Source organism: Salarias fasciatus, chromosome 16, assembly GCF_902148845.1.
Source record: "Salarias fasciatus chromosome 16, fSalaFa1.1, whole genome shotgun sequence".
NCBI lineage: Eukaryota > Metazoa > Chordata > Actinopteri > Blenniiformes > Blenniidae > Salarias > Salarias fasciatus.
The window spans coordinates 1771194-1797732 of record NC_043760.1 but is presented as its reverse complement, the minus strand read 5'-3'; the positions used below and the strand labels follow the sequence as shown (position 1 = coordinate 1797732).

The 26539-nt window shown below is 52.1% G+C and overlaps 1 protein-coding gene across 8 annotated transcripts in view; it reads right to left on the bottom strand.

Moving 5' to 3' along the window:
* LOC115403736 (mitogen-activated protein kinase kinase kinase kinase 4-like) overlaps positions 1-26539 on the bottom strand; it is a 59572-nt gene that overhangs the window by 1642 nt on the left and 31391 nt on the right. The window contains exons 4-28 of one of the 8 annotated variants that reach the window (XM_030112728.1): positions 23887-24012; positions 23048-23158; positions 22876-22966; positions 22305-22435; positions 22169-22223; positions 22005-22083; positions 21727-21902; positions 20743-20815; positions 20452-20662; positions 18703-18864; positions 18072-18158; positions 16699-16866; positions 16221-16385; positions 13805-13899; positions 11682-11854; positions 9598-9698; positions 8916-9094; positions 8638-8755; positions 6450-6812; positions 5531-5645; positions 4941-5129; positions 4261-4404; positions 2871-3005; positions 409-509; positions 138-287 (exon numbers count right to left, since the gene is read on the bottom strand). In XM_030112728.1, the coding sequence (XP_029968588.1) occupies positions 138-287; positions 409-509; positions 2871-3005; positions 4261-4404; positions 4941-5129; positions 5531-5645; positions 6450-6812; positions 8638-8755; positions 8916-9094; positions 9598-9698; positions 11682-11854; positions 13805-13899; positions 16221-16385; positions 16699-16866; positions 18072-18158; positions 18703-18864; positions 20452-20662; positions 20743-20815; positions 21727-21902; positions 22005-22083; positions 22169-22223; positions 22305-22435; positions 22876-22966; positions 23048-23158; positions 23887-24012 (3498 nt within the window). Of the gene's footprint in view, positions 1-137; positions 288-408; positions 510-2870; positions 3006-4260; positions 4405-4940; positions 5130-5530; positions 5646-6449; positions 6813-8637; positions 8756-8915; positions 9095-9597; positions 9699-11681; positions 11855-13804; positions 13900-14455; positions 14747-16220; positions 16386-16698; positions 16867-18071; positions 18159-18702; positions 18865-20451; positions 20663-20742; positions 20816-21726; positions 21903-22004; positions 22084-22168; positions 22224-22304; positions 22436-22875; positions 22967-23047; positions 23159-23886; positions 24013-26539 lie in introns of all 8 variants that reach the window. The other 7 variants (XM_030112729.1, XM_030112735.1, XM_030112730.1 and 4 more) reach the window with 7 other exon arrangements.

Below are 26539 nucleotides of genomic sequence, written 5' to 3'. Positions count from 1 at the left end.
CAACGGTCAACAGAACTCAACGCTTGACGATTCATTTCTGGCGTGAATCTGTTGAAAACGTCTCTGGCGGTTCGTTGAACCTGCAGATCGGGACCAGAACCACGCGGCTCATGTTCTTCACAGGGTGGCGGTCTTACGTGAGTGGGCAGGTAGATGTCGTAGACCGCCCCGGAGTCCACGTCCACGGCATGGAAGCCCGAGCACGAGCCGTAGATGACCTTTAACCTCTGGCCCTCCTCCACAGTGAGGTCGACTAGCAGGGGTTTGTGCACCAGGTCCCCAAAAGACTGAAGCACAAGAGGAAAAACACCAATAAGACTTCCTTCCTCCTGAAACAGGATGAGCAGAAGGCGGTGGAGAGAGCAGAGTGTCGTCGGCGTGGAGGGTGGAGCTTCCTGCAGGACTCACCTTGAAGGCCATGAACTTGTGGTACGGTTTGGGAGCCCAGGCGTAGACTTCAACTGAGTTCTTCAAGGCCAGAACCAAGAACTTGATCCTCTCATATTTTACTGGGAAAAGAAACGAAAAACCTCAGGACAGAAAGAGAAGAGCCCCGCTGTTTCACTGGAAAGGAGCACTGGATCACTTCCTCCTGCACATTTTAGCAGATCCCAACAAAAAAAGATCCAACTTTAACGGCCAGTAAATCTGAATCTGACAAAAATGACGAGTCACAAAGTCATTTGATCTCCAGCATTAAAGGTGCGATAATAAAGTCAGCAGATAAATGTCGTGGAGGGTCAGCTGAGGAACATCTGAGCTGAAAGATCCTTCATACAAACAACTAAGATCAGATGAGATAATCGGTTTAACATATCTAAATTAGTTTTATTGTGTTTTTAGAATCTTTTTCTTTCTTTTAAAACTTCAATAGTTTAGTGATAATTTTATCGTTATTAACCTTTTGTGTTTTTAAAGCTTTACTACCTTACCTATCTGAGTGTTTTGGCTATAATAATTCTTATCCCTTTCATCTGATTGGTCCTGTAGTCATAAAGACTGATCCAGACCTGAACCAGGTCTCTGACCCTCATTTCTTTCCTCTGTGTTTTAAACTCCTGAAACATTGAGCAGCGCTCATGGAGGTGAAACCCTGAACAGGAAATGAGTTTCTTGTCCCAGCAGCTCGTGACCTGAACAGAAGTTTCCAACAGGAAGTTTTAGTCTCGGCTGAAATGTCCGAGGACATTCTGACAGGACGAGACACGGTGGTGAGACGTCTAATCCATGTCTTCACCGCATCAGTTTCCTAAATGAGGGATTTTCCTCACTCCTTCATCCAAACCCTGAATCAGCCCGCTAGCAGTGGATTTCCCATCACAGCTAATCCTCAATGTCAACTGAAATAATGACATAACTTCACATACACTGGAGGAAAGTGAGAAATGAACCATGCTTCAATCTATTTCTGTCATAGAAACATCTGGAAGGAGAACCTCACTCTCCAAAAATAGGCTTTATGTTTTTCACAAAGTTCAGGATTGCCAGTAGTTTTCAGAACTGTAACAACCAAGAATGCAACAACTGCCATAGTTTTTTTTGGTTTTTCCACTGTGGATTTTAAGGACAGCCACACCCTGGACCAGGGGAATGAAACGGCATAACATGACTCTCTCCCTGCTTCAGCTCGTGGCTCTCTCCCTGCTTCAGCTCGTGGCTCTCTCGCTGCTTCAGCTCGTGGCTCTCTCCCTGCTTCAGTCATGGCTCTCTCATTACTTCAGTTCGTGGCTCTCTCGCTGCTTCAGCCCGTGGCTCTCTCGCTGCTTCAGTCGTGGCTCTCTCGCTGCTTCAGCTCGTGGCTCTCTCGCTGCTTCAGCCCGTGGCTCTCTCCCTGCTTCAGCTCGTGGCTCTCTCCCTGCTTCAGCTCGTGGCTCTCTCCCTGCTTCAGTCGTGGCTCTCTCCCTGCTTCAGTCGTGGCTCTCTCCCTGCTTCAGCTCGTGGCTCTCTCCCTGCTTCAGCCCGTGGCTCTCTCCCTGCTTCAGCTCGTGGCTCTCTCGCTGCTTCAGCTCGTGGCTCTCTCGCTGCTTCAGCCCGTGGCTCTCTCCCTGCTTCAGTCGTGGCTCTCTCATTGCTTCAGTTCGTGGCTCTCTCGCTGCTTCAGCTCCTGATTCTCTCCCTGCTTCAGCCCGTGGCTCTCTCGCTGCTTCAGCCCGTGGCTCTCTCGCTGCTTCAGTCGTGGCTCTCTCCCTGCTTCAGCTCGTGGCTCTCTCCCTGCTTCAGCTCGTGGCTCTCTCCCTGCTTCAGTCATGGCTCTCTCCTTGCTTCAGTTCGTGGCTCTCTTGCTGCTTCAGCTCCTGATTCTCTCCCTGCTTCAGCTCCTGATTCTCTCCCTGCTTCAGCCCGTGGCTCTCTCCCTGCTTCAGCCCGTGGCTCTCTCCCTGCTTCAGCCCGTGGCTCTCTCCCTGCTTCAGCCCGTGGCTCTCTCCCTGCTTCAGCCCGTTGCTCTCTCCCTGCTTCAGCCCGTGGCTCTCTCCCTGCTTCAGCCCGTGGCTCTCTCCCTGCTTCAGCCCGTTGCTCTCTCCCTGCTTCAGCCCGTGGCTCTCTCCCTGCTTCAGCCTGTGGCTCTCTCCCTGCTTCAGCTCGTGGCTCTCTCCCTGCTTCAGCACACTTCAATCTAAGACTGATTCCTTTATTGCAATCGGCTGTGCAGCAACTTGGAGAAACGTGAAGCACGCAGGACGTCAGCCCTCGAGGACCGGAGGTGTTGACCCTGCCTCTGACGCTTCCTGACACACCACCACAGGCGCCACTGGAGGTGTTACTGGAGAAGCTACCGGAGACGTCAGTGGAGAAACTACCCGACAGCCTCCCAAGAAGCTCCTTGTTTCCTGCAGTTGCGCCCCAGACCCAGCCGTCTGATGGGGACTCACCAACTTTGTAGTGGACGCAGCCCTCCAGGTCTCCCACGGTGGTCCAGCCCTGCTTCTTCTCCACCTCGGGGTCGTTATGCAGGATTTTGTTCCGCAGCCAGGACAGGTAATACACACGGAGCTTGTTCTTTTTACCTGGAGCAAGAACCATCAGTTACTGCGACAAACCTCACACCAATCATAAATGTTGCTCTCAGCTTGTGTCGACGAGCGATCCGGTCGGGTTGGATGCTCAGAGAGCAATGTCATGCTAACTGCTAATATATATAGAATGATTCACAACCTTTCTACCAAAGCACTGTTCAAACCTCTTCTGCTCTTTGAGTGCTTCTCTGTAACTCATGAACCCGATTTAAACGACGTTTCAAGTGAAAATGCATCATTTGTGTTTCAGAAAAGTTCAGCGTTTACACAGAAACATTTTCAAAATGATGTCTGTTTACACCGAGACTGTGTGAAACACTGGAAACAATGTAAATTTCAGGGATCTGTCCAGGATTCCTGCAACAAAGTGTCTCCTCTGAAACACCTCCAAGATTCACAAAAATTCATTTTCTTGATTGTAAAAAAATTAACTCCAAAAATCGCAGGCATTTCTAAAAACAAGAAGTTTCTTTCGTGGAGTGAATTCTGTTCGGTTTCAGCTCAAAAAAAACGTTTCAGGAACTTGTGGAAACTTCGGTCGCCACTGTTGACGCCGTCTCCTGGCAACCGGGTGACGACAGCAGACGCCGTCGGGGTTGCAGAACCGTGTTTACGTCGAGCAAGTGTGCAATTCTGTGGACCTCCATCATGGAAAGCTCGAGTGTGTGAGCGTTCCATTTGTACACACACACACACACACACACACACACACACACACACACACACACACACACACACACACACACTGTGGTCTCAGAGCTTCAGCCCACATCCGTTCACCTTAAACATCGGTTGTGACACTGGAGTTGAGAAAGACTTTCAATCTGAGAAACATGGAACTCAAACATGTTGAACGTCTCTGAATAGCAGCACCAAGCAGACGGAAAGACGGAAAATAGCGTCCTCTGAGACCCGCTGCTCTCAGCCCAGAGTCTGACGGTCTGACTCCCACTTTGACTGTTTTCACCATTTTAATGGATAAAAATCCAGAGGATTAAAACAGCATGTGATTATTTTAGAATGTGAATGTAAATAAGGCGAAGTTACATCATAAAAAACGTGTGAGAATAAAATCATGCATGTCAACAGGTGTGATGCTGCAGGCTGTTCACAGAGAACATTAAGCTAAAGCTTTTATTTAAAGCCCCTTCACAATAAACAACCCCGATTAGTTCAGAGGTCTGGCAGCAGCAGGTGGAGTCCAGTGTGTGTGTGTGTGTGTGTGTGTGTGTGTGTGTGTGTGTACCTGAAATAGTGACCAGCACGTTGAGGCCCTCCAGCACGTCCATCTGCTGGAAGCGCCTCCGGTTGATCAGAGGATAAACTTTTCCCTGACCGCTGCGATCCAACAGCATCAGACCGCTCTCTGTGCCCACCAGCAGGTTGACCCCTGACACACACACACACACACACACACACACACACACACACACACACACACACACACACACACACACACACACACACACACACACACACACACACACACACACACACACACACACACACACACACACACAGTGAGCTTTTCAAAGCGTCAGCTGCCACCTGGTGGTACAGAGTTGTAGCTGCAGCTCAAATTGAATTCAACTATATTGAACTTACATAAAAAAAAACACTTAAATGAAAATAATTTCAATAATTAAAATATATTTTGCCTCATTTTAGTTTAACATATTTATTTATAAATAAAACAAATAAAAATAGAAATACAACAAAATAAATTAGGTTAATTAAAAAAATCTTAATTGTCAGTAATGGACATTTATCAGTGGTAAAACACTGGCCCTTCTTCTACATCACTGTGTCCAACTCCTCCACACCGGAGCGATTTCAGAGCTACTGATTAACTTCAAATGCATGTTTTTTGAAAGGTGTGATTCCACAGGTAGAAGGTGCAAACAGGAAGGTAAAGCGCGGCCTCACCCCAGAGCGCCGCACACAGGATCTCCGAGTTGAACCTCTTCTTGTACTTGCGGATCTCGGGCGTGTCGCTCTGCGGGCGGGTGTTGACCGGGTTGACGTTGACCACCGAGCCTTTCCGGGACGGGTCGGCCCGCAGCGCCTCCGCCAGCCGGGCGTCGTTGGCGTAGCCTAGGAGGTCAAAGGGGAGGGCTTAAGGTGGGACGGTGCAGGATGTGGAGGTCACCGGGCGGGGCGAGGGTCAAACGGTCGGCATTAGAAAGACAAACTTGCTCTGTCAATCTAACCTCTGTTTCTATAAATGCTGCAATCAGTGAAAAACAAACAAAAAACTAAATTTACTTTCATTTTTTAAACTAATGACTTGATAAGTTGCTGATACTTGTAAAGACTTGGACAGTGTCTTCACTTTCAGCACAGTTGGAAGGTGTGAGTGAGTCTACAGACTAAAGAGTGCCACCTAGTGGTCTCTCAAGGCTTCTGCAAGTGGACTTTCATGTAGCAGTAAGCAGCCAAACATGGGATTTTGAATTAAACCCCAGTAAACGTGAGTGTTCCGCGCCGGTGTGTGAGGCGCGAGGCGGGCGACGTACCGACGTTGTTGAGGGCGCTGCCGGTGGACGGAGAGACCTGGAGGAGGCGCGGGTCGATGAAGGGGGTGAAGGAGGACGACGACTTGTGTTTCTGCATGTTGTTACTGGACTGGCTCTACAGAGAGAACGGCAGCGGGTTAAACGCCGGCGCACCTTGACAGGCGGCGGCGAAGCAGCAGGCAAACCGAGGCACATCCACACATGCAGACAACCACCGGGCGAAAACGGGTCACAGACGGATGAAACGGGCGGGAAAAAAATAACCAAAGGAGGGAGAAACGTACAGATGCTGAAAACAGAAGGGAGAAAAAATGGAATCTAAGAAGAGGAATACTTGCCGGGGCCGCCTAGCGCCCTGAGCTCTGAGCTACTGTCCTAACCATCCAGGAAGAGACCAAGACACTTTAAACGTCGAGGGGAAAGTCTGGAAATGTTACGTGAAATTCTCCAAAAAACGATAGAAAGATTAAGAGAAGACATACACCTATCAGCCATAAGATTAAGACCAGCTGAGCAACGCTGTGTCGGGGACTGTTTCTCCACCACACAGCTGAAGAGCTGACCTCTGACCCCAGCAGACTGGGAAGTCAAATCCTCCTCACTCATCCAGCAACAACCCTGCAGACAGAACGTCCACCTGCTGCCCCACCCACACCAACCCCGTCATAATGTTATGGCTGATCAGATGAAGCTGCAGGTTAGAGAAGGTACAGAGGAGCTCCAGTTCCGGCGGTGGCCTGCCGAGGGCGCTGTGCTCCCACTGTGCTTGAAAGTCATGTGAGTAAGAAGCAGAGTCCCTTCAGGTTCTCAGTACAGCGTCGCCACATCTCACACTGCGGGCTGGACAGGGAATCGAACCGCTGTTCCTCCAACTCAAAGCCACAGCACTGAACCGGGCGCCCCCTGCCGGGTGACGTACCTCTGTGAGGATGCCGAGCTTGTCCAGGGGGCTGTGGGGGGACATGGAGGAGGGGCTGGCCAGGCTGGAGGAGGAGGGGGAGCTGGAGGCGGTGGAGGAGGGGGAGGGGTGGTGGCTCTGCTGGATCAGGTCCGGGAGGTGGTGGATGCGGCCGGCAAAGCCGTTCCTGTCCGAGTGGGGGGTGGAGGGGTGGTGGTGCTGCTGATGGTGGTGGTGGTGGTGGTGATGGTGGTGGTGGGGGCTGGGGGTGTGGTGGACGAGGCCCGGGCCGGGGGCGAAGCCCGCCGGCAGGCCGGGGGTCTGCGCCGGCCCCAGACCGGGACCGGGACCGGGACCCGATCGCTTTCTGTGGTCACCTGCACTCTGGAAGTAGAAAGAGGGGCAGACAGCTGAGGGTCTACTGGGCCTGAGGAGCTCCGGGGGGGGGAACGTGTTCGCTACAGCGAAGGACGGGCTACAGCGGCTATTCTACAGGCCAGAGAGAACCGGTCAGAACGCCGCCGCGCTTCCTGCAGAACATCAACTCATCCACGACCGGAGCTGCATTTCCACCACAGGAACTCTCTGAGGAGCAGGAACCATTGCCGGGTACCGAGGACCATCGCCGGGGACAGAGGACCATCGCCGGGGACAGAGGACCATCGCCGGGGACAGAGGACCATCGCCGGGGACAGAGGACCATCGCCGGGGACAGAGGACCATCGCCGGGTACCGAGGACCATCACCGGGTACCGAGGACCATCGCCGGGTACCGAGAACCATCGCCGGGGACAGAGAACCATCGCCGGGGACAGAGAACCATCGCCGGGGACAGAGAACCATCGCCGGGTACCAAGGACCATCACCGGGTACCGAGGACCATCGCCGGGTACCGAGGACCATCGCCGGGGACAGAGAACCATCGCCGGGGACAGAGGACCATCGCCGGGGACAGAGGACCATCGCCGGGGACAGAGAACCATCGCCGGGGACAGAGGACCATCGCCGGGTACCGAGGACCATCGCCGGGTACCGAGGACCATCGCCGGGTACCGAGAACCATCGCCGGGTACCGAGGACCATCGCCGGGTACCGAGGACCATCGCCGGGTACCGAGGACCATCGCCGGGTACCGAGGACCATCGCCGGGTACCGAGAACCATCGCCGGGTACCGAGAACCATCGCCGGGTACCGAGAACCATCGCCGGGGACAGAGAACCATCGCCGGGGACAGAGAACCATCGCCGGGGACAGAGAACCATCGCCGGGGACAGAGAACCATCGCCGGGGACAGAGAACCATCGCCGGGGACAGAGAACCATCGCCGGGGACAGAGAACCATCGCCGGGTACCGGGGACCATCGCCGGGTACCGGGGACCATCGCCGGGTACCGAGGACCATCGCCGGGTACCGGGGACCATCGCCGGGTACCGGGGACCATCGCCGGGTACCGGGGACCATCGCCGGGTACCGAGGACCATCGCCGGGTACCGAGAACCATCGCCGGGTACCGAGGACCATCGCAGTAAGACACCCCAGACACTAAGAATTAGGTTGCACTTCCTCCAAACACCTGCACCTTTACCTGATTCCAAGGAAGCATGACAGGAGCTTCATTCAACTACCAGGAACACCACAGGAACCTTCTCTAAGAAACAGGTAACAACATCCAAGCATCACAACAATCAACAGAACATCCTGAGAACCCGCAACCCCGACAGCAACTCTCTGGATATACCAGGTTATTTCATAAGTCAAAAACCTGAACCAGTTCTGACTTTAGGACAGTCCTCAAATGTGGGCGTGGCCTGCGGTGCGGAGGATCTGTGATTGGACGACTGCCCGTCACATTTCGATCAGCTGATGTGGAACAACAGAAACTCCACTAAAAACATTACAAAGCAGCACAAACTGGACCCGGCAGGCGACGGGAACCTTTCAGTTCCTGGAACTCTGGTGGAAATGCAGCTTCCAGCAGATTCTTTCAGATTCTTTCAGCTGCACCGCTTGATGCAGGAAGCTAAAACCCGATGAATCCACGTCAAACTGAACGATTACAGAAAGAAGCCTGCACAAAGTCACGGAACTGAAATCAAAACCTGGTGAGCAGGAGGGGAGATGTGAACAAAAGGAGGACCAACACATTCGGGGAGGAACTGATCGGATGAAGGTGAAGAGGAGCGTCTGCGGCGTTCTCCCGGCGGTACCTGTCGGACAATCAGCGTGCTGTCTTTACAGGGCGTGGAGCCCGCGTCGCTTTCGCCCTCATCGTGGACGATCATCGTCTTCACCGACTCCGTCTCTCCGTTGCTGAGCCGGGACGAGCTGCGGGAAAAGGAGGAGGAGAAGAAGAAAGACGCTCCAGTTGTTGCTGTAAAGCTGTGGACCAATCAGAGTCTGTGTCTGCTGGGCGGACGGTCTGAATCCATCGACGTGATGGGACCGGATCCGTCTTTTGGACCATGGCAGGACGGACGGGTCTTACACGGCTCGAGAGTCCTCCGGTCCGGACGTGGACTCCTCCCCGGCCTCCTGGTCCACCTCCTCGTCGTCGTCCTCGTCGGTGGTGTCCGAGTCCTCGCTGGAGGACGAGTAGTCCGTCACCTTGTTGGGAGGACGGACGTCGTCCACCGCTCGCAGCTCTTTGGCCAGAGCCGTCAGGTCCTGCAGGACAGGAAGAGACGGGGTCAAAGGTCAGAACTCTGAGGTCCACTGATCCTCACATGAGTAGGTTCTGTTAGTCTGCCTGAAGAGAGAAGCTGCAAGAGAACCGAGGTCAGAGGGCAGAGGAGAGGAAGAGGAGGAGGAAGAGGAAGAGGAAGAAGAGGAGGAGGAGGAGGAGGAGGAGGAGGAAGAGGAGGAGGAGGAGGGAGAAGAGGAGGAGGAGGAGGAGGAGGTGGAGGAGGAGGAGGAGGAGGAGGAGGAGGAAGCTCTGCAGGCGGCTGCAGGACCTGTTAGCGGTTAGTTAATGATGAGCCTGTGGAGCTGCAGAGATGAAGGTTACAGGAAGTCAGAGTGAGGAGAGCAAACAGCAGCAGCTTCAGTCAAACAGAAGAAGAAGAAGAAGAAGAAGAAGAAGAAGAGCAGCCCGGATCCCCCGGGCGGAGGCTGCTCCCGCCTCCGCCGGGCGCTACGCCTACGGCCTACGGCTCTACTGAGCGTCTCACCGCCGGCCGGCTCGGCCTCGCCGCCGCCGCCGCCGCCGCCCTCCTCTCCTCCGGCTGTTTCCCGGCGCTCTGGAGCGGCGAGCCCTCCGACCTGGACGAGGCTGGAGGATTCGGAGGCAAGCCGGTCAGTTCATCGGGACGGATACGGGACAAGGGGAGGATTTTACTCTGGGTGTGTGTGTGTGTGTGTGTGTGTGTGTGTGTGTGTGTGTGTGTGCAGCTCAGAGGTGTCAAACACAGTCAGTCAGGCCTGAACCCGTCAGTGTCATTAATCTGCTCTCAGTGAGGCTCTGAGCCAGTAGGTGGCAGCAGTGAGACACAGCTGGCCTTCAGTGAGAGAACAGAAGCTGTGAGTTTCTGGAGGATGAACCACCCATCGAAAGGCTGCTGCTCGCCGTTTTGAGCTGAGGTTAGCTCAGGAACATCTGGGTTCAGTTCAAAACTAAAGATTAAAAACCCAGATTACCATATTGACCCGAATATAAGACGATATTTTTTTTTCCAGGAATGGTTTTCTCTAAAATGGGGTGGTGCTATAGTGGAGGACTGGATGGAGTCAGAGTCCCGGTGAGCTGTTCTGCCTCTGCTCCATGCAGTGGCTCCGCCCCCCGTTAGGGGGAGCTAGTGAGCTGGACAGAGTGTCAGCCTGCAGCAGTGTGAGAAGAAGACTGAGCAGTGTAGCTTCATTTCAAACAGCATCCAGAATATCTGCCTGTCAGTACTCCAGTATACTTAGTTGATGTTCAGGATGGAGGTGAAATTGATTCTTGTGAGTTTGTCCGTTTGTTTTGAAGTTTCAACGCAGATGCTAACTCAGTTAGCATGTTAATGGCGTTTCCATTAATAGTTAGCATTGAGCTAGTGGCTTTGATTTTAAATACTGACTGGTTTAGTTTTTACACAGTGATGTATGTTGTGATCCATCTTGTTTGATTCAGTTGTACAGCCTTCAGGAGAAAGTAATAAAAGCTCAGACCAGCTGAAATCTGCTGCTTTCTTTCTGAAGAACTGTTCTCCACAGGCCAGACTGAACCCAACATTCAGGAGGGCTGAATTATTCGTGTTCATGAAGCTGAATAGAACTTGGATTTGATGGTTCTTAAGTTATTTACATCATTAATGCAGTTATTGAATCTTTGAGGTACTTAATTATTGCTTGTTTAATTGTTGCTTATTTTGAGAAAGAGAATATATTTTTTATTAAAGCTGCATTAAGGAGTTTGCACGTTTTATGCGAAACAGCGCCCCCTGCAGGCCTTGGGCGTAATGCAGCTTCTTGAAACACTCGTCCCTGTGGCTCGCGTGCACGGAAGAGGGGATCTCCTTCCTTGCTCTTTTAGTAGCGCTCAAGTAAGATGTAAGTGTCTTCTCCCTGGTGGGTCTGTGTGGAGCTGTGGCAGTGCTAGAAGCCAGTCTGTTCTTCCTTTGTGGGAGATCCTGCTCAGTTGTTGCTCACTAAGCATCTGGCGGAGTAATGGCGGACAAAGCGAAATCTATCCAGCCGGAGCGTGCATTACGTCATTCCTTTCAAATTCTCCCCAAAAAAATTCTGGTGCCGGACCGGCACTGTGACTTTCAAGTGGCAATTTAGCGCTGTTAGAGGTACTGGCAATGAATATGTCAGGGCACATTGTACACATCATTAAAAATGTGTAACATATTTATGATGGAAAATAAGTATTTTTAAAGTTGAAAAACTCCGTAATGCACCTTTAAATACTGCAGTAATATATATATATATATATATTATCTTAAATCACGTGAAATCTTATCTCTGTTGTGAGTTTTTGAGTTTAGAATGATTGTACAAAAAAAGTTCTTTGAAGAGTAACCTTATTGTCTTCAACATATTTTTATTTTTATAAAATATTTGAAAAATGGGGGTTGTCTTATAATCAGAGTCGTCTGATATTCGGGTCAATACGGTAATTTTTTTAATGTAAAACAAACCGATCAATATATACCGTTGTTTTGTGACAGTGACTCTCTGTGAGGTCCAGCCTGGAGCCTGTGGCCGGCCGCCTTGGGGCCGCGGACCGTGTGTTTGACCCCCCCCCCCGGCCGGTGTGGTGTGCTGGACTCACAGCGGGCCCTGAACCTGAACCTCTCTCCAGAGCCCGAGGTGCTGGAGCCGCTGGAGGAGCTGGAGCCTCCGCTGTTACTGGCCGGCCGGGGAACCGGCTTCTCCGCCCGCTGCTCCACCCGCTGCTCCACCCGCTGCTCCACCCGCTCCCACAGCAGCCGCGGCTCGGCCGCACTGGGGGGGCGGCGCCACCCGGTGGGGAAACCAGAGAAAACAGTCCTGCAGGTCAGTTACTGGTCACACCGCCTCCGACAGCTGACCGCTTTAAAGGAATACTCCGAAGATTTCTGACCCACGCCCTTTCCCTGTCATTGACAAAGTTAGACAAGCTCATGAATACCTTTTTGTGTCTTTGCGTCCAGTGGCTGGTTCCCAGCTGTTAGCATCGTAGTTAGCTTAGCTCAATTGCTGGAAGTCAATAGGGAACAGAGCCGGACTGACGAAAGTGGACAAAATCCTCCTTCCAGTGGTCCAGGGGACGGCTTATTAGCACGTGAAGTAAATCCGAATGGTTATAAAACATTTAAAAGACGTGTTTTCTTTTCAAACCATTAAAATAACGTTTTGATCCACAGAGATCTGCACAAGCATAGTGCTCCGTGGAAGGATATACCGGAGCACAGCAGTAGAAGCCATAGACTCAGCCGCTGTGCTCCGGTCTAACTTCTAACTTCTGTCTAACTTTGTCAATGATATTGAAAGGGCGTGGGTCAGAAATCTTCGGAGTATTCCTTTAAGGTCGAGAAGATGCTGACGGAGGAGGAGGAAGCTGCTCTTCTGCTCAGTCACTGCTTTCTTCGTGTTATGACTAAAGAATCCGCTTAAAAACATGATTTCATTAATTTTTTCTATTTGTTTTTACTTGTCTGCTTCCGCTTGATGCTATTTTGCTGAAACACGCAAAACAGATTGATTTATTATTATTATATCTTTATTATTATTATTATTATTATTAAAGTGGGAGCACTGCAATTTATTTTTGTCTGTTTTTTTATTTTCAAACAAACTGATTTTTTTGTTGCTTTATTTGAAACATTTATCATTATAAACATCTATATTCTTATTGACATGTATTTGTTTTTTTGTTTTTTTTTAAACCAGACAAGATATTGACAATATATAGCAGTAAAATGATAAAGCACAGACCAGGAATGAGGATGCTAACACGCTAAACAATCTGAGACACGAACAGCGTCGCCTCCGCCTCAGAAACACAGTGAGTCACGGGAAGATTTCAAAGCGCTGAAACTCTGAAGCGCCACTTTCAGAGGAACAGAGTGAATTTCTGCGAGAACAGCGTTACATAACAAGACAAAGACAGCAGCAGCAGCAGCGGGACACGAACCGCGGCGTCCAATCAGCTCCGTCCAGCTGCAGACAGAGGTTTAAACCTCTGAGGAAACAAGGCTTTTGATTCATGTGTGTTTTAATGGCGGCAGCAGAGATTCACACTGCTTCCCTGCACCCCAGCTCGACGAGGAAATATTTTCTTTATATGTTTGAGAGAATCTACCCGCAGATCTCTCCTCCCCTCAGGATTTCATTTGGAGGAATAAGTTACTGAAACACTGCGGCCACCACTGACGTTAATCTGGAAACGGCTGCAGAGCTGCTGTCTCTCGGACGCCGTTCGTCAAAGTTTCTTTTTCAAAAACTGAACACTGCAAAACCTGCAAAAATTCAAAATCTGAGTAAGTTCATCAGCCTTGTTTTCAGTCAAAACGTCTCACCTTACTTGATTTAAGATAAAGTTAAGATAGAGAGACTTATTTCTTGATTTATAATTCTTATATCAAGATCTCTTTTTAAGTAAAATTACTTGCTGCATGGACAGATATTTGTCAAGTTTAAAGTGAAATTTTCTTTAATTCAGTGTTGATATCTTGTTTTTGGGCTCCCCTGTTCTGCAGTGAAGCTGCAGAAGGTGCTACATTAGCAACATTAGCATCATTAGCATCATTAGCTCGAGGCTGAGGTTTCTCTTACTGTTTTTGCGTTTCCGGAAGCAGACTTTAGAGTGTCTTCCTCCTCATATGAGAGTGTGAATCTCAAGTTTTAGTGTATTTTTGTTGACTGGGACAGAAACGGCACCCCCTGCAGGCGGGATGGGGCGCCACTCTTTACCTGGTGGGAGGGTTGCGGTGGGCGGCGTTTCCGTGGTGATGAGGCGATTCTCGCCTGGGCAGCACCGGGGACCGAGACGTGGTCCTGACGGGGATCTTTCATGATAGAAACAGCAGCAGGTTGACATAAAGTTCAGCCTGCAGCAGGAAGCGGCGGCGGCGGCGGCCACACGGCTCAGGGAGCGCACAACACACAGCAAGAAGGCAAACAGCCGCACGAGGGCGGAGTCTACCCTGAGAACCACAGCTCCAGCTTTCTGTTCTCAGATCGCAGCGCCGTCAACGAGAGAAGCGAGGCGAGCGTCAGATTAGTAGAAAGGAAAGAAAGAAGAAGAGCAGGAGAGCTGAAGCTCCTCTGACGCCCGTTTGAAGGACTTGCCGTGGCGTTTTCAGCGTCCCGAGTGTGACTGAAAACCAGCTGACTGGCCAAGACCGCTACAGGACAGTAGGATTTAAAGTCGGCGTTTCTCACACTGCTAGCTCTACTTCCTCTGAGTCTTCTGGACTCTGAGCCAGTTTTCATTGAAACAACAACAACAAAAAAAGCTGATTATGGTTCAGAAATAACAGCGATTAACTATAAACAGGCTAATTAATGAGCTACGTTTCTACCACAGCTACAGCGAGGGGGGGGCTCTGCTCCGCAGCTTACCCTGGGAGGGGCCTCCTCCGGAGAGCCGTGCTGATTGGCCGGGGGTCTGTGCTGGGGCTGCGGGTCGGAGCGCGATGACGATGAAGATGACGAGGATGAGGATGAGGATGACAGTGGAGGGCGGAGGAGCGGGTGGAGCTCGTGGCCGCGGAGGTTTTCAAAGCTAAGGGCGAGCGGCTGGCTGAAGGAGTGCGAGCGCGACACGGCGGGCAGCGTGGAGCAGGAGGAGGCGGGGCCGGAGGAGGAGGAGGCGGGGCTCCCGCTCTTTAACGCTGCCAGGTGAGAACGCACCTTCCAACGACAGAGAGGAGAGGCCCGGTCAGGCTGCATGCAGGCCAGGGCCGGCGGGGGCTTCAGGGGGTTCGGGAGAGGTTTCGAAGGGTTCCAGAGGGTTTTAGGGGCTGCTTATAAAAACTCTCATCAGCACCACCTTGTGGCCTGGCATGCAAACGGCACCATTTTCAGTGTTTCTGGAGTTTCCGTGGAAACGGACACGGTTTGCCGTGGGAACGTGAAACTATTCTGAAAGGAAAACCCAGGAACGTTTTCACCTGAAACGTTGCCGTGGAAACGGGTCTTAAAATGGAAAACTTGATCATTTCAACCGTGTCGAGCAGAAAGTGAGATTCTGACCGACGGTCTCAGTCAGAAGCAGGAGCTTCTCTGGAGGAGCGACCTCCAGTGAGGAGGAGGAGGAGCCGGACGCCGCCTCGGCGAGCTGGGATCCCGGCGACACGCTGACGACAGACCGAGAATCGTCCTGCTGAGTGACCTCCTGAACGATGGCCGTCTTTGACCAGGAGGCGGGCGGAGAAGCGTGAAGCCCCCGAACGCGGCGCCGGACGCCCCGGGTCGGGTTACGCTCACATGCGTTAGTTTTGGGAACACGGAGGAGGACGAGCACCGCCGGGGCTTCAGGAGGCTGCAGCCTCTTCTGAAGAGCCTCACATCCCGGCTGACAGGCCGCTGCCTCATCGCCACAGAATCGAACCAGCAGCTCCGAATTTCTAAAAGCCCCATAAACAGAGTTCTCTGTCAAATCGGTTCACATCGAAGGATTTTTTTGTTAGAACATGAGTGTTAAACGTTGTGCTGGTTGTTAAGTTTGTCTTTTTTCACAAAACCAAACAATTACGGGGAAAAAAGCCAATTTCATCGAAACATTCTGGTGTAAAACAGCGAAATGAGAAAAAAAAGTTGTTGAATTATGGGGGATCTTAAGAATTCTTTTCTTTTTTAAATGGATATTTTCTTTGAAATTGTCACCATTTTTTTGCTTGTTCGGCTGATTTGGAGGCTCTTGTGGGCCGGTTTTGGCCCGCGGGCCTTACGTTGGACACCCTTAAGCTCCCTGAAGGTGCAGAGGAGACGCCCGTGTGGATCTCTATCGGCTGCAGGTTTTGATAAACGTCTTTACATTTCATTCAGCTCTTAGAAAGAGATTTTTCTGTGAGATCAAAGCATTTCATTAAAAAGTCCTCCAGTCGAAGTGTTGCTGGGCAGTCAGTGGGACAGAGATCAACACAAACAAACGAGTCAAAGATGCAGAAGGAAGGAAGTGAAGAGAACCAGAAGAGAGAAGAGATCGATTCTTCATCCTGAAAGGTTTTAGTCGCAGACAGGAAGGAGCTTAGACTTGGCTGGAATAGAGAGAGCGAGTGGTTGGAGGAGCGAGAGGAGGAAGTTAGACACCAAACAGGAAGTGACGACCCGATCAGCAGGACCCGCCCCCTGTGGCCCCAGCAGGCGGGGCTCGAACCGTTACCTGAGGCTCCCCGGGTCGGTGCGCGGCCGGCGGCTCCGACGCGGCGTTGCCGTTGGGGTAGGACGACTCGGAGCGCGGCGGCACCGGCGGCTGCGGCGGCGGCGGCGCCTTGCTCTGCGCCGCCTGAGGGGAGCCCTGGATGTTCTTCCTGTACCGCTCGTCCGCCTGGAAGGGGGGGGGAGCACAGGGGCGGAGTCAGGGAGGAGGCCGGGGCGGATGGACGGCGGGCGGAGGTCAGCCAGAGGTCAGCCCGACGCGGGACACACAAGCTGCAGGCCGCGACCGTGTTAGTGTGCTGATACAGAAACCCCATCAGCTCCACCTGCAGTGTTAAAACGCGAGTGTGTTGGGGAGTGTGTTGATGTGAGTGTGTGTGTTAATGTGAGTGTGTGTCCTGCTCTCTGCTGTGTTAGCAGACCCGGGGTTAATGGAGTCGGCGTCAGTCACCGCCACCGACACACCCACACACAAGCGTCACCTCTCTGAGCGGCTCAGAGGGAGGGGCGGGCCCGGGGTCCGGGTCGGGGTTCTGGTTCTGGTTCTGGTTGTGGGTCTGCAGGGACAGCAGGTAGGCCTGCTCCTGCTGCAGCTGCCTCTGGAGGTTCTGGGCCTGCCGCTGCTCCTCCAGCTCCCGCCATTTATATTCCTGAGACGAGGTCAACCAAAATCAGTGTTTCAGCAGAGTCCCAGATCAGCAGGGACTAGTTCACAAAACCAGTCTGAGACTAGTTCACAAAACCAGTCTGAGACTAGCTCACAAAACCAGTCTGAGACTAGCTCACAAAACCAGTCTGAGACTAGCTCACAAAACCAGTCTGAGACTAGCTCACAAAACCAGTCTGAGACTAGTTCACAAAACCAGTCTGAAGCTCATCCATAATCAAAGCACAACTAGACACCAGTGTGTAACTAGTAATCAGCACCCGTTCAACACTCATCTGAAATACCGTGAATCTAGTCTATAACTAGTCTTTTCATCAGTCCAGACCAGACCAGTTGAAATCCTCGCTTGTTGAAAACCTGTATCGCTACAAGCAGTTCAGAACTAGTCTAAAACACGCCAAATAACCTGACTAGTCTCTAAACCCAATCTAAAACTGATCTGTAAAACTGGACCTTTAAACTATTTAAAAACCATTTAACTGAAACCAGTTTAACACTAGTAGCTCAAACCAACCAAAAACTAGTACACCACCACTCCAAACATGGTATCAAACCATAACTAGTCTCTTCTCTTCTACAGCCAGTCTACAACTAGCCGACTCTGAATCCAGTCTGTAACTAGTCTCTTCGCTGGTCTCTCATGAGTCTCAGAAATCAGTTGCTAACTAGTCTGTTAACCAGTTTATATTTTGAAACAAAGAGAAATCACTGAAAAACGATTGAAGAACTAATTACTTAATAAAAGTAACTACTGCTAACTACTAGGTTAATAATAGGTGTAAACTACTGATAGTCCTGTTGCCGTGGTTACCGCCGTCAGGAAGCGTCTGAGTTTCTACTGGAGGAGGAGAGAGTGGAATGCAGGAGAGTGCTCCGCTCAGAGCTGCCGTCAGGACGGACAGACCTGAGTTTTTAATCCTAAACTTCATGAGCGGAGGTGTGTGAGCGAGGCGGCGTGTGAGGGGAGACGGCGAAGGTCACAGGTCACAGGTCACAGGTCACATCCCTCCGTCGGGCGGACATCCTGGCTCGGCCCTGAGGAGCAGAAGCCTGGAGGACAGCCCTGTCTCGCTCGCTGTCTTCCTGCCGGTGACGGCCCGGCTGTAAACATCCGGCCATCCGCCCGGCCCACCGGGGCCTCGGGGGGGTGAGGGGGGTGGGGGTGGGGGTGGGGGGGTCCAGACTCACCAGCAGCATGGCCTGTTCGTGGAGGAGCTGCTGCTGCAGGATCTCCAGGTGTCTCTGCTCCTCCTCCAGCTGGCGCCGGATGTACTCCTGTCAATCACACACAGCGTTTCACAACAACAGCCGGAGGAGGCGACACGCCGCCTGCAGCGGGAACCAGGATGCACAGGACTACACCCGCATGCTGACATGAAGTCAGTTCAGAGGACATTCTCCGCCGTCTGACCAGAAAATTAACTTCTCTAATTCACCAGAAATAATAAAAATAGCAGAAAACATAAAAAGCCTAAGTTGTGTCCGAAAAGAAATCCAGAATCATTTATTGCATATTTTCTTAGCAACATACAGCCAGAAAATCGAAATAAATTCAGTCAATGAAGTCATGAACGAGTTTTCTGGATCTTTTTTCGGTCATAAATCTGTAAAACTCGACCATCAGATAAATGACACAAGATGCTTCGACTGCTTCTCTCTCCAACTTTTAAAGCTCCTCATTCTCGCTTTTTAACAACTTTCATGTGATAAAATGTAAATAAATGTAAATAAATCCAGTCTGGAGAAGGTTTTAATAGCTGTCTTGATATGGTCTGATCCGGTCCGGTCTGATCCGGCCCGGCCCGGTCTGGTCCCCTACCTGCTCCCGGTCGGCCCTCCTCTTCTCCTCCTCCGCCCTGCGGCGCTCCTCCTCCTCCTTGCGGCGCCGCTCCAGCTCCTCCGCCCGCCGCTTCTCCTCCTGCTCGCGGCGGCGCTGCTCGCGCTCCTGCTGCCTCCTCATCTCGCGCTCGCGCCGCTGTTGCTGCAGGACGAGACGCAGCAGAGAGACGTCCTCACCCTCAGCGCCTCAGCAGGACGGCGGGAAACAACCAGAAAAACCAAAGAATGATCCACAAATCCAAACGTTTTCCAGCGGCGACGCTTCAACCTGCTTTCACAAAAACCTGGAAAAAAGTTCAATTTACACATGAAATTTCATTCGTTAAATTAATCTACTTTAATATATGATCTGTATCTGTTTGTAGCCTGGAGCTGTTGTGATGAAGAAAGTCTGATTTCACTGGTTTCTTCTTCTATAGACAGATTACGATATGAACCTGATGAAGATTAAAAACTTGGGTAAACTGTCATCTGGAGCCACATCTTTATGTTACCATCTCACTAAACTCTTTTCTTCGTCGCAGTAAGTTTCTCTCCTCTTTCTGCTGCTGATTTTACCATTTTCATTTCACATTCTGCAGTGTAGATTTTTCTTTTTGACTCGTTTCTGGCTCCGTCAGTCAAACAGCCGTACAGGAGGCGCAGTCGCAGCTTTCTGCTGTCAGACGGTGACCTCTAGTGGTCACAGGCGGTATTTACCAGTGTATTTTGAGACATATGTTCCTTCTTTAAGACACATGAGCAACCAAACAACTAAAAACAGAAAATACAGGACTTAAGCTCAGAGACTGGTCTAGAACGGAATGTAAAAATGCAAAATAAACCCAAAGCCTTTTTCTAACACTGGGTTTTTTACTTGAACGTCTGCATTAAAAAGCTCTACGGCCAGAGCAGAGGAAGAAATGAACAGAGGGTTCATTAGAAACAATCATTAGAAAAGATACAGAATCCGGATTCAACGTGTTTCCGGGGCTTTCGGCAGAAACTAAATTATCTTCTAAAGAAAACCATCAAATCAGGATCGATGTAACTTGATTTCTCTGAATTTCATAAACATCCCAGAGATCCACCCCTGACTGACGTGATCCGTCCTGTCAGACCGGATCCTCTCCTCCACCTCACCTGGATTCAGCAGGGACAAGTCAGGACTGAAACCCCAGCCGGTCTGTACAATCAAAACAGCCCAGCGAGGCAACGTCACACACACACACACACACACACCACACACACACCACACACACACCACACACACACCACACACACCACACACACCACACACACCACACACACCACACACACACACACACACACACACACACACACACACACACACACACACACACACACACACAGGAAGTTCCTGCGCTTCTCTCTGCTGCTCTTACATAAACCAGTCCAGTTTTTAAAGATGAAGTTAATTGAAAGTGACCGAAGAAAACCAGGAAACACGCAAACATGCATCTGAACCCTCGCAGGGAGAAACGCCGCCGCCGCCGCCGCCGCCCAGCCTGGAGGGAGCATCGTCCCGTTGCTCCAGGACTCAGACCCTCCTGCAGACCCAGCTGACCTACTATAGTCTCCTTCAAACAGGAAGTGGAACCCTGAGGAACCCTGAAGCTCACTCAACAGGACCTGGAACGGTCCGGGTGGCGCTGGCCGGTTTTCTCTGAGGGGCAGAACCCCCAGCCCGGGCTGGCCTCTGACCCCTGACCCCTGGCGGCCCGCTCACCTCCTCCAGCCGCCGCCGCTGCTCCTTCTGCTGCTCGATGCGCTTCTGCCTCTCGGCCAGCAGCTGGCGCTTGTACTCCTCCTGCTCGCGGAGCTGCTGCTCCTGCAGGAGCTGCTGGCGGCGCAGCGCCTCCGAGCGCTCCTTGTTCTCCTGCTGCAGCCGGATGAAGTCGCGGCGCAGCGTGGACTCGCCCGGCACGTTGACGATGGAGCTGCGCAGGAAGCAGGGCCGGCGTCACGGCCACCGCCGTTCCGTCAGCTTCCAGCAGGGCTGAGGTCAAAGGTCACTCACCTGGGCTCGCCTTCCTGCTCAGAAGCTTCCTCCTCCTCTTCCTCACTGCCGCTGTACTCGTACTCCGTCTCATCTGGAGACAGAAGAACCGAAGAGACACCGGAGTCACCGCTAAAGTCGTTTAATGCTAAAGTCTGCAGACGCTGAATCAAAGTTACCGTCGACTCTGGATGTGGAATCAAATTGAAGAACTTCATCCACAAACAACTATCAGGAAATGACTGAGAACGATGAACTGTTCTGTAAAACCCCGCCAAAATAAAAGTAACAGAGCCAAGGAAAGCCTGCTTCCAGGAGCTGCATAAAACAGTGGCCACGTCGACATGGAACTCCTCATCTGTTCACCGTCGTCATGGAAACCACACAACTCTCAGATCGTCGAGGAAACATCAGGACCCTCATGGTGTCATTCTCTGTTGCCATGGAAACACAATGTTTCCATGTTGTCATGGGGCCGTAATCCTTCTGATGGAGAAACAAAATTCTCCTCACGATGTCAAGAAACACGACACCCCTAACAATCGTCATGGAAACATGACACTCCTCTAATCGTCATGGAAACATGACACTCCTCTAATCGTCATGGAAACATGACACTCCTCTAATCGTCATGGAAACATGACACTCCTCTAACCGTCATGGAAACATGACGCTCCTCTAATCGTCATGGAAACATGACATTCCTCTAGTCGTCATGGAAACATGACGCTCCTCTAACCGTCATGGAAACATGACACTCCCCTAATCGTCATGGAAACATGACACTCCTCTAATTGTCATGGAAACATGACACTCCTCTAGTCGTCATGGAAACATGATGCTCCTCTAATCGTCATGGAAACGTGACACTCCTCTAATCGTCATGGAAACATTCACTCCTTGCGCTTCACCGACCGGTGAAGACTCTCGTCTGATTCAAACTAAAACCTGAACCCCACATGTGGCCCAGTGGAACTGCAGCACGGCGCCCCCTGCTGGACCGACCTTTCTCGCCCCTCTTCTTCTTGGTGCGGTCGATGTGGTCTTTGAGCTGGATGCGGACCTGCCTCTCGTTGGGCTGGTCCCGGATGAAGGGGTGCTTCAGCAGCTGCTCGGTGGGGGGCCGCTGGGTGTAGTTCTTCACCAGGCAGCCTTCGATGAAGCTGAAGAACTTCTTGGACCTGTGGAGACCAGGGGTCAGGGGTCAGGGGTCAGCGCTGGGTTACAAACACACTCCGGGGTTTAAACAAGAAGGTCGATCAGAGTGTGGAGAGTTAAAGCACCATTTCTTGGACTTGAGTCGGGGCGGGGGGTTCCTGGGGATGAGGAAGAGCGCCCTCATGGGGTGCATGTCGCACAGCGCTGCAGGAGACAAGGAGAGAGAGAGACCACTGAGACCCAGCTGCAGTGGCAGCACGGCCCTGAGCGTCGTCTGGCAGGCACTTACGAGGAGCTCCCTCCGCCATCTCGATGGCCGTGATTCCACAGGACCACAGGTCGCTCTGAGGACACACAGCGACAGTCAGGGTGTGTGTGTGTGTGTGTGTGTGAGAAACGGGTCTGCAGGAAGGTAGCCGACTCACCCTGTAGTCGTAGGTGGCGTCGGGGTTCTCGTCGCAGGCGATGACCTCGGGAGCCATCCAGTACGGCGTCCCGATGAAGGTGTTCCTCCGGCCGACGGTCCGGTCCAGCTGAGCGCTCACCCCGAAGTCGACTGAGGAACGGCGACAAGCGCAGCACCGGCGGCTCACAAGGCGGTTTTTAAAATATCAACAGCTTTTCTCTAACTCCAGAATAGTAACCAGGGACTCGTCCTTTCATAACTTAAATCATGTTATATGTTACTAAAGTCATATTAGAAATCCATAACTACTGTGTAACTACTGCCAGAGCAGTAATCGGATATCACTGTATTTCAATACTATTATTATGGTACAATATTATTATATTTCTGGTCATTTAAAGTTAAAGTGTGAGCAGCAGACGGCCTCCCAGGCCAGACCCGGATCTGGGTCTACAGGCCTCGCTTCACTCCGGACCCGGATCTGGCTCTACAGGCCTCGCTTCACTCCAGACCCGGATCTGGCTCTACAGGCCTCACTTCACTCCAGACCCGGATCTGGCTCTACAGGCCTCCTGTCTGGACTCTCGTACCCAGCTTGACCTCGGCGTTCTCCGTCAGCAGCACGTTCTGCCCCTTGATGTCTCGGTGGATGACGTGGTGGGCGTGCAGGTGAGCCAGACCCTGCAGGACAAGGACACGGCGTTACTCCGGGACTCCGGCGGCGCCCGGTCGGAGCGGCGCCGTGCAGGAGAAGGCACCCACCCTCAGGATCTCCCTGGAGATGTAGGCGATCCAGTCCTCCTTCAGCGAGTTGCCCTTGGTGTTCTTCACCAGGTCCGTGATGGAGCCGGCTCCACAGAACTCCATGACCAGCTGCAGGAGGCGACAGGAGACGCTCAGCCTCAAACCTGCAACACTACACCTGCAGAGCCTCCAGTGAGGTCCAGCTGATCAATCAGTTCTGGAAGATTAGAGCATTAAAAAATCCCTCCTGGTTATCATGTTGTGGTTTTTTTTATGTGCTGAATGTTAATGTACAAAGTTCAGTTACTGAGTTAAAGACAAGATGGCTTCAAAAATAAAAAAAGGATCTTTTCCAATGAAAAAAGGCTCAAAATATCCAGACTGGATCCTCGGCATCATTTCACCGGATTAAAACAACGGCGTCCTCCTGACTTGTTTTGGATCGTGCTGCTTTTCTGGTGTCAGATCAGAATTTAAGGGAAAATGATCAAATAAAATCTGAATAACTGTCGTGACGCTCGGAGTGAAGCCTGAACTCCTGCTGATCGGGGTCTCTGGCGGTCAGCAGCGCCGCCCGCCACAGCGTGACACGTGCACGCCGTGCGTCACTCCCACGTGCGCTCCCGGCCGACGGCGTGAAGCCCCGGCGGAGGAGGTCGTGGAGGCAGCTGCGAAAACAAACCGGAGCGCCGGGTCGCTCCTCTCCAGGACCAGCAGAGCCGCCTCGGCTCTGGGAATCCGTCCTCCGTCCTCCGAAGACACCCCTGCTCTCAGAACTCTCAGCTTCCTGCCGTCTACCCAGAGCAGCACTTCCTGTCTGCATCCACGCTCCGCTCCGCCTCGAGGAGGAAACCCACCCACAGCTGGTCGTCGTGGCCCGGCGGACTCTTCTTGATGAAGGCTCCGTAGTAGGTGGCGATGTTCCTGTGGTGGGAGTACTTCTTCAGCATGTTGATCTCCAGCTTGATCTCCTCCTCCTCGTCCTGCAGCCAGAGGGAGAGGGAAGGACGCTTTACAGATTCACTCTGGGGAAAACTTTCATTACTGCATAAAGTAAAAATACAACACAAATAACGTTGGACTGATCCGTCTGTGTTCCATCAGAAAACGTCTCTCATTTGCATATTTATGTCCAAACATGTTGCCTTCCTCCGACGTCGTGTAAACGGACCCGAATACTACAAAACCTTTCCATTAACCTGAAAACAGAACGGCGGCATTTGTGCTTGGATTTGTGTGTTTTTCTAGAGAGTGTCATTCCCTCTGACGGTGCTGAAGCTCAGAACTCTCGCCGTTCGGCAGGCCTTCGCTCCTCGCTCTCGCATTTCTGTCTGATGAGACTGAAGCGCCACAGACGCATTCCAGCGTTTTGCTCTCCAACACCTTCAAAGTGAAAGGTTTCTCCTGAAGTGAAGGTGTCAGCTCTGCTGTGGAGGTGGAGACCGTCGGGCAGCTCACACCTCCTCCCTCAGCGCCGCCGCCGCCGCCGCCGCCGGTCCAGGAGGAGTCCCGGTCGTTCCAGCGTTCCTGGAGGAACCGAGGTTCCCACTGCTGTCGAGGGTTCAGGCCTCAACACGGCGTCTCACACAGCAAGTCGATCCCACCGGGATCACGTGACCGTGTGAGGAGAAGAAGAGCTCAGTCACACCGATCCTCAGAAGAACCATCAAAGCGCCGAGACCTGCTGGATCAGATCCACTCTGCAACAAATTCACTTCAACAGACGCTTCACTCATTCATCCAGTCACCCTGAAGGACGCAAGCCGCTCAGTCCCTCCAGTGACAACAGTGTCCTCTGTGGACAGCGCACACGGGAGTCGAACCGGCAACTCCCCTCTGACTGAGAACTCTGTTTTAGAAGAACTGGAAGAAATCCCAACGTCAACTTCAACCACGAGCAACTGAAAAACTTTGGAGAAGGAAAATTCCAGCCCTCTGATTTATCTGACGAGAAACTCACAGAAACACACAGGGAGAACATGCAAACGCCACACGGAGACCCTCCTCTCCGACTCCTGGAAACCAGGCCACCGAGGTGACCACTGCAGGAGAGCGGGGATTCCCGGAGGAGACGGGAGGGCAGAGAGAATCAGCCAGCTTCTTTCACTGATCAACATCCGCTGTTCCCACAATGCCGCTGGCTCACATCAGGTTGACGGCAGCGCCGAGAGCTGCGTCCGTCCCCGTCCTCTGTTCCATCAACCAGCAGAAACAACGAGGACGTCCACAAAGAAAAGAGGAGTGACGGCCGAGGAAAGATGGCGGCAGAGAGAAAACAGAGAACAGGAAACAGATCGATGGAAGGAGAGGAAGAGAGGAGGAGAGCTGCACCTCCTCTCAGGACAGGAGGGGAAACACTGACTGTCTCTCTCCGTTCCCTCCACCTTCTCCTCCACCTTCCTCCAGGAGGAAAGAAAACCCAAGAAAATCCACTAATCACACACGCTCAACATGACGCCTGTTTCTCTGAAGGACGAGTCGAATGAACTCCTGAGATCTGAGCTTCGATCAGACATCAGCAAACATGAAGCCCGATGGAGAGAAAGGAAACGGAGCTTCAGCTGAAGAGGAAACAAAGACTCTTAACTTCCTGCTCCGCCTGAGACAGAAGAGCCACGAGAAGGAGTTCAACTCAAACAGCGAGACGAGAGACAGACACCTGGTCCCTGTCCCTGCAGTCTGTCCCTCCTGGTCCCTGGTCCTGCAGTCTGTCCCTCCTGGTCCCTGTCCCTGCAGTCTGTCCCTCCTGGTCCCTGTCCCTGCAGTCTGTCCCTCCTGGTCCCTGGTCCTGCAGTCTGTCCCTCCTGGTCCCTGTCCCTGCAGTCTGTCCCTCCTGGTCCCTGTCCCTGCAGTCTGTCCCTCCTGGTCCCTGTCCCTGCAGTCTGTCCCTCCTGGTTGATTTCTTTTGCTGTGTGTTTGTGTGTCTGTCCCTGTCTCTTCTATCTGCTGGCCTGGACAGGTCTGATCAGACAGCCGCCACCTGGACCTGGACCTGGACCTGGACCTGGACCTGGACCTGGACCTGGTTCTGGTTCTGATGGACGTGTTTTTCTTTCTGAAAGTAAATTTTCACCTGGAAAAGTTTAATGAGGTGAAATTTATTGCATCAGTTTCAGATCCTGTCTGTTTCAGCGCCGAGTCGCCGGCCTGTGTTTACGGAGCAGGAAGTGGAATGTGGGTCAGTGGACACACACACACACACACACACACACACACACACACACACACACACACACACACACACACACACAGACCCTGGTTGTTTTGCACTGAGAGCGTAGCGCCTGATCTCACACACATGCTAATAAACGTCCGGTGGAATTAGTGTTTGAGCTGAATATGAAACGATCCCAAAGCAAACCGCTGCTCCGCTCGCCCGCCGCTCTTGGCAGGCGTCCACACTCCCAGTTTATTTTAGAAAACGGCTCAACCCTGTGGAAAACGCACCTCTGCAGACACGTCTCCGAATCCCAACATGTGTTTGAGGTTTCCTCGTCCGTTCATCGGCGT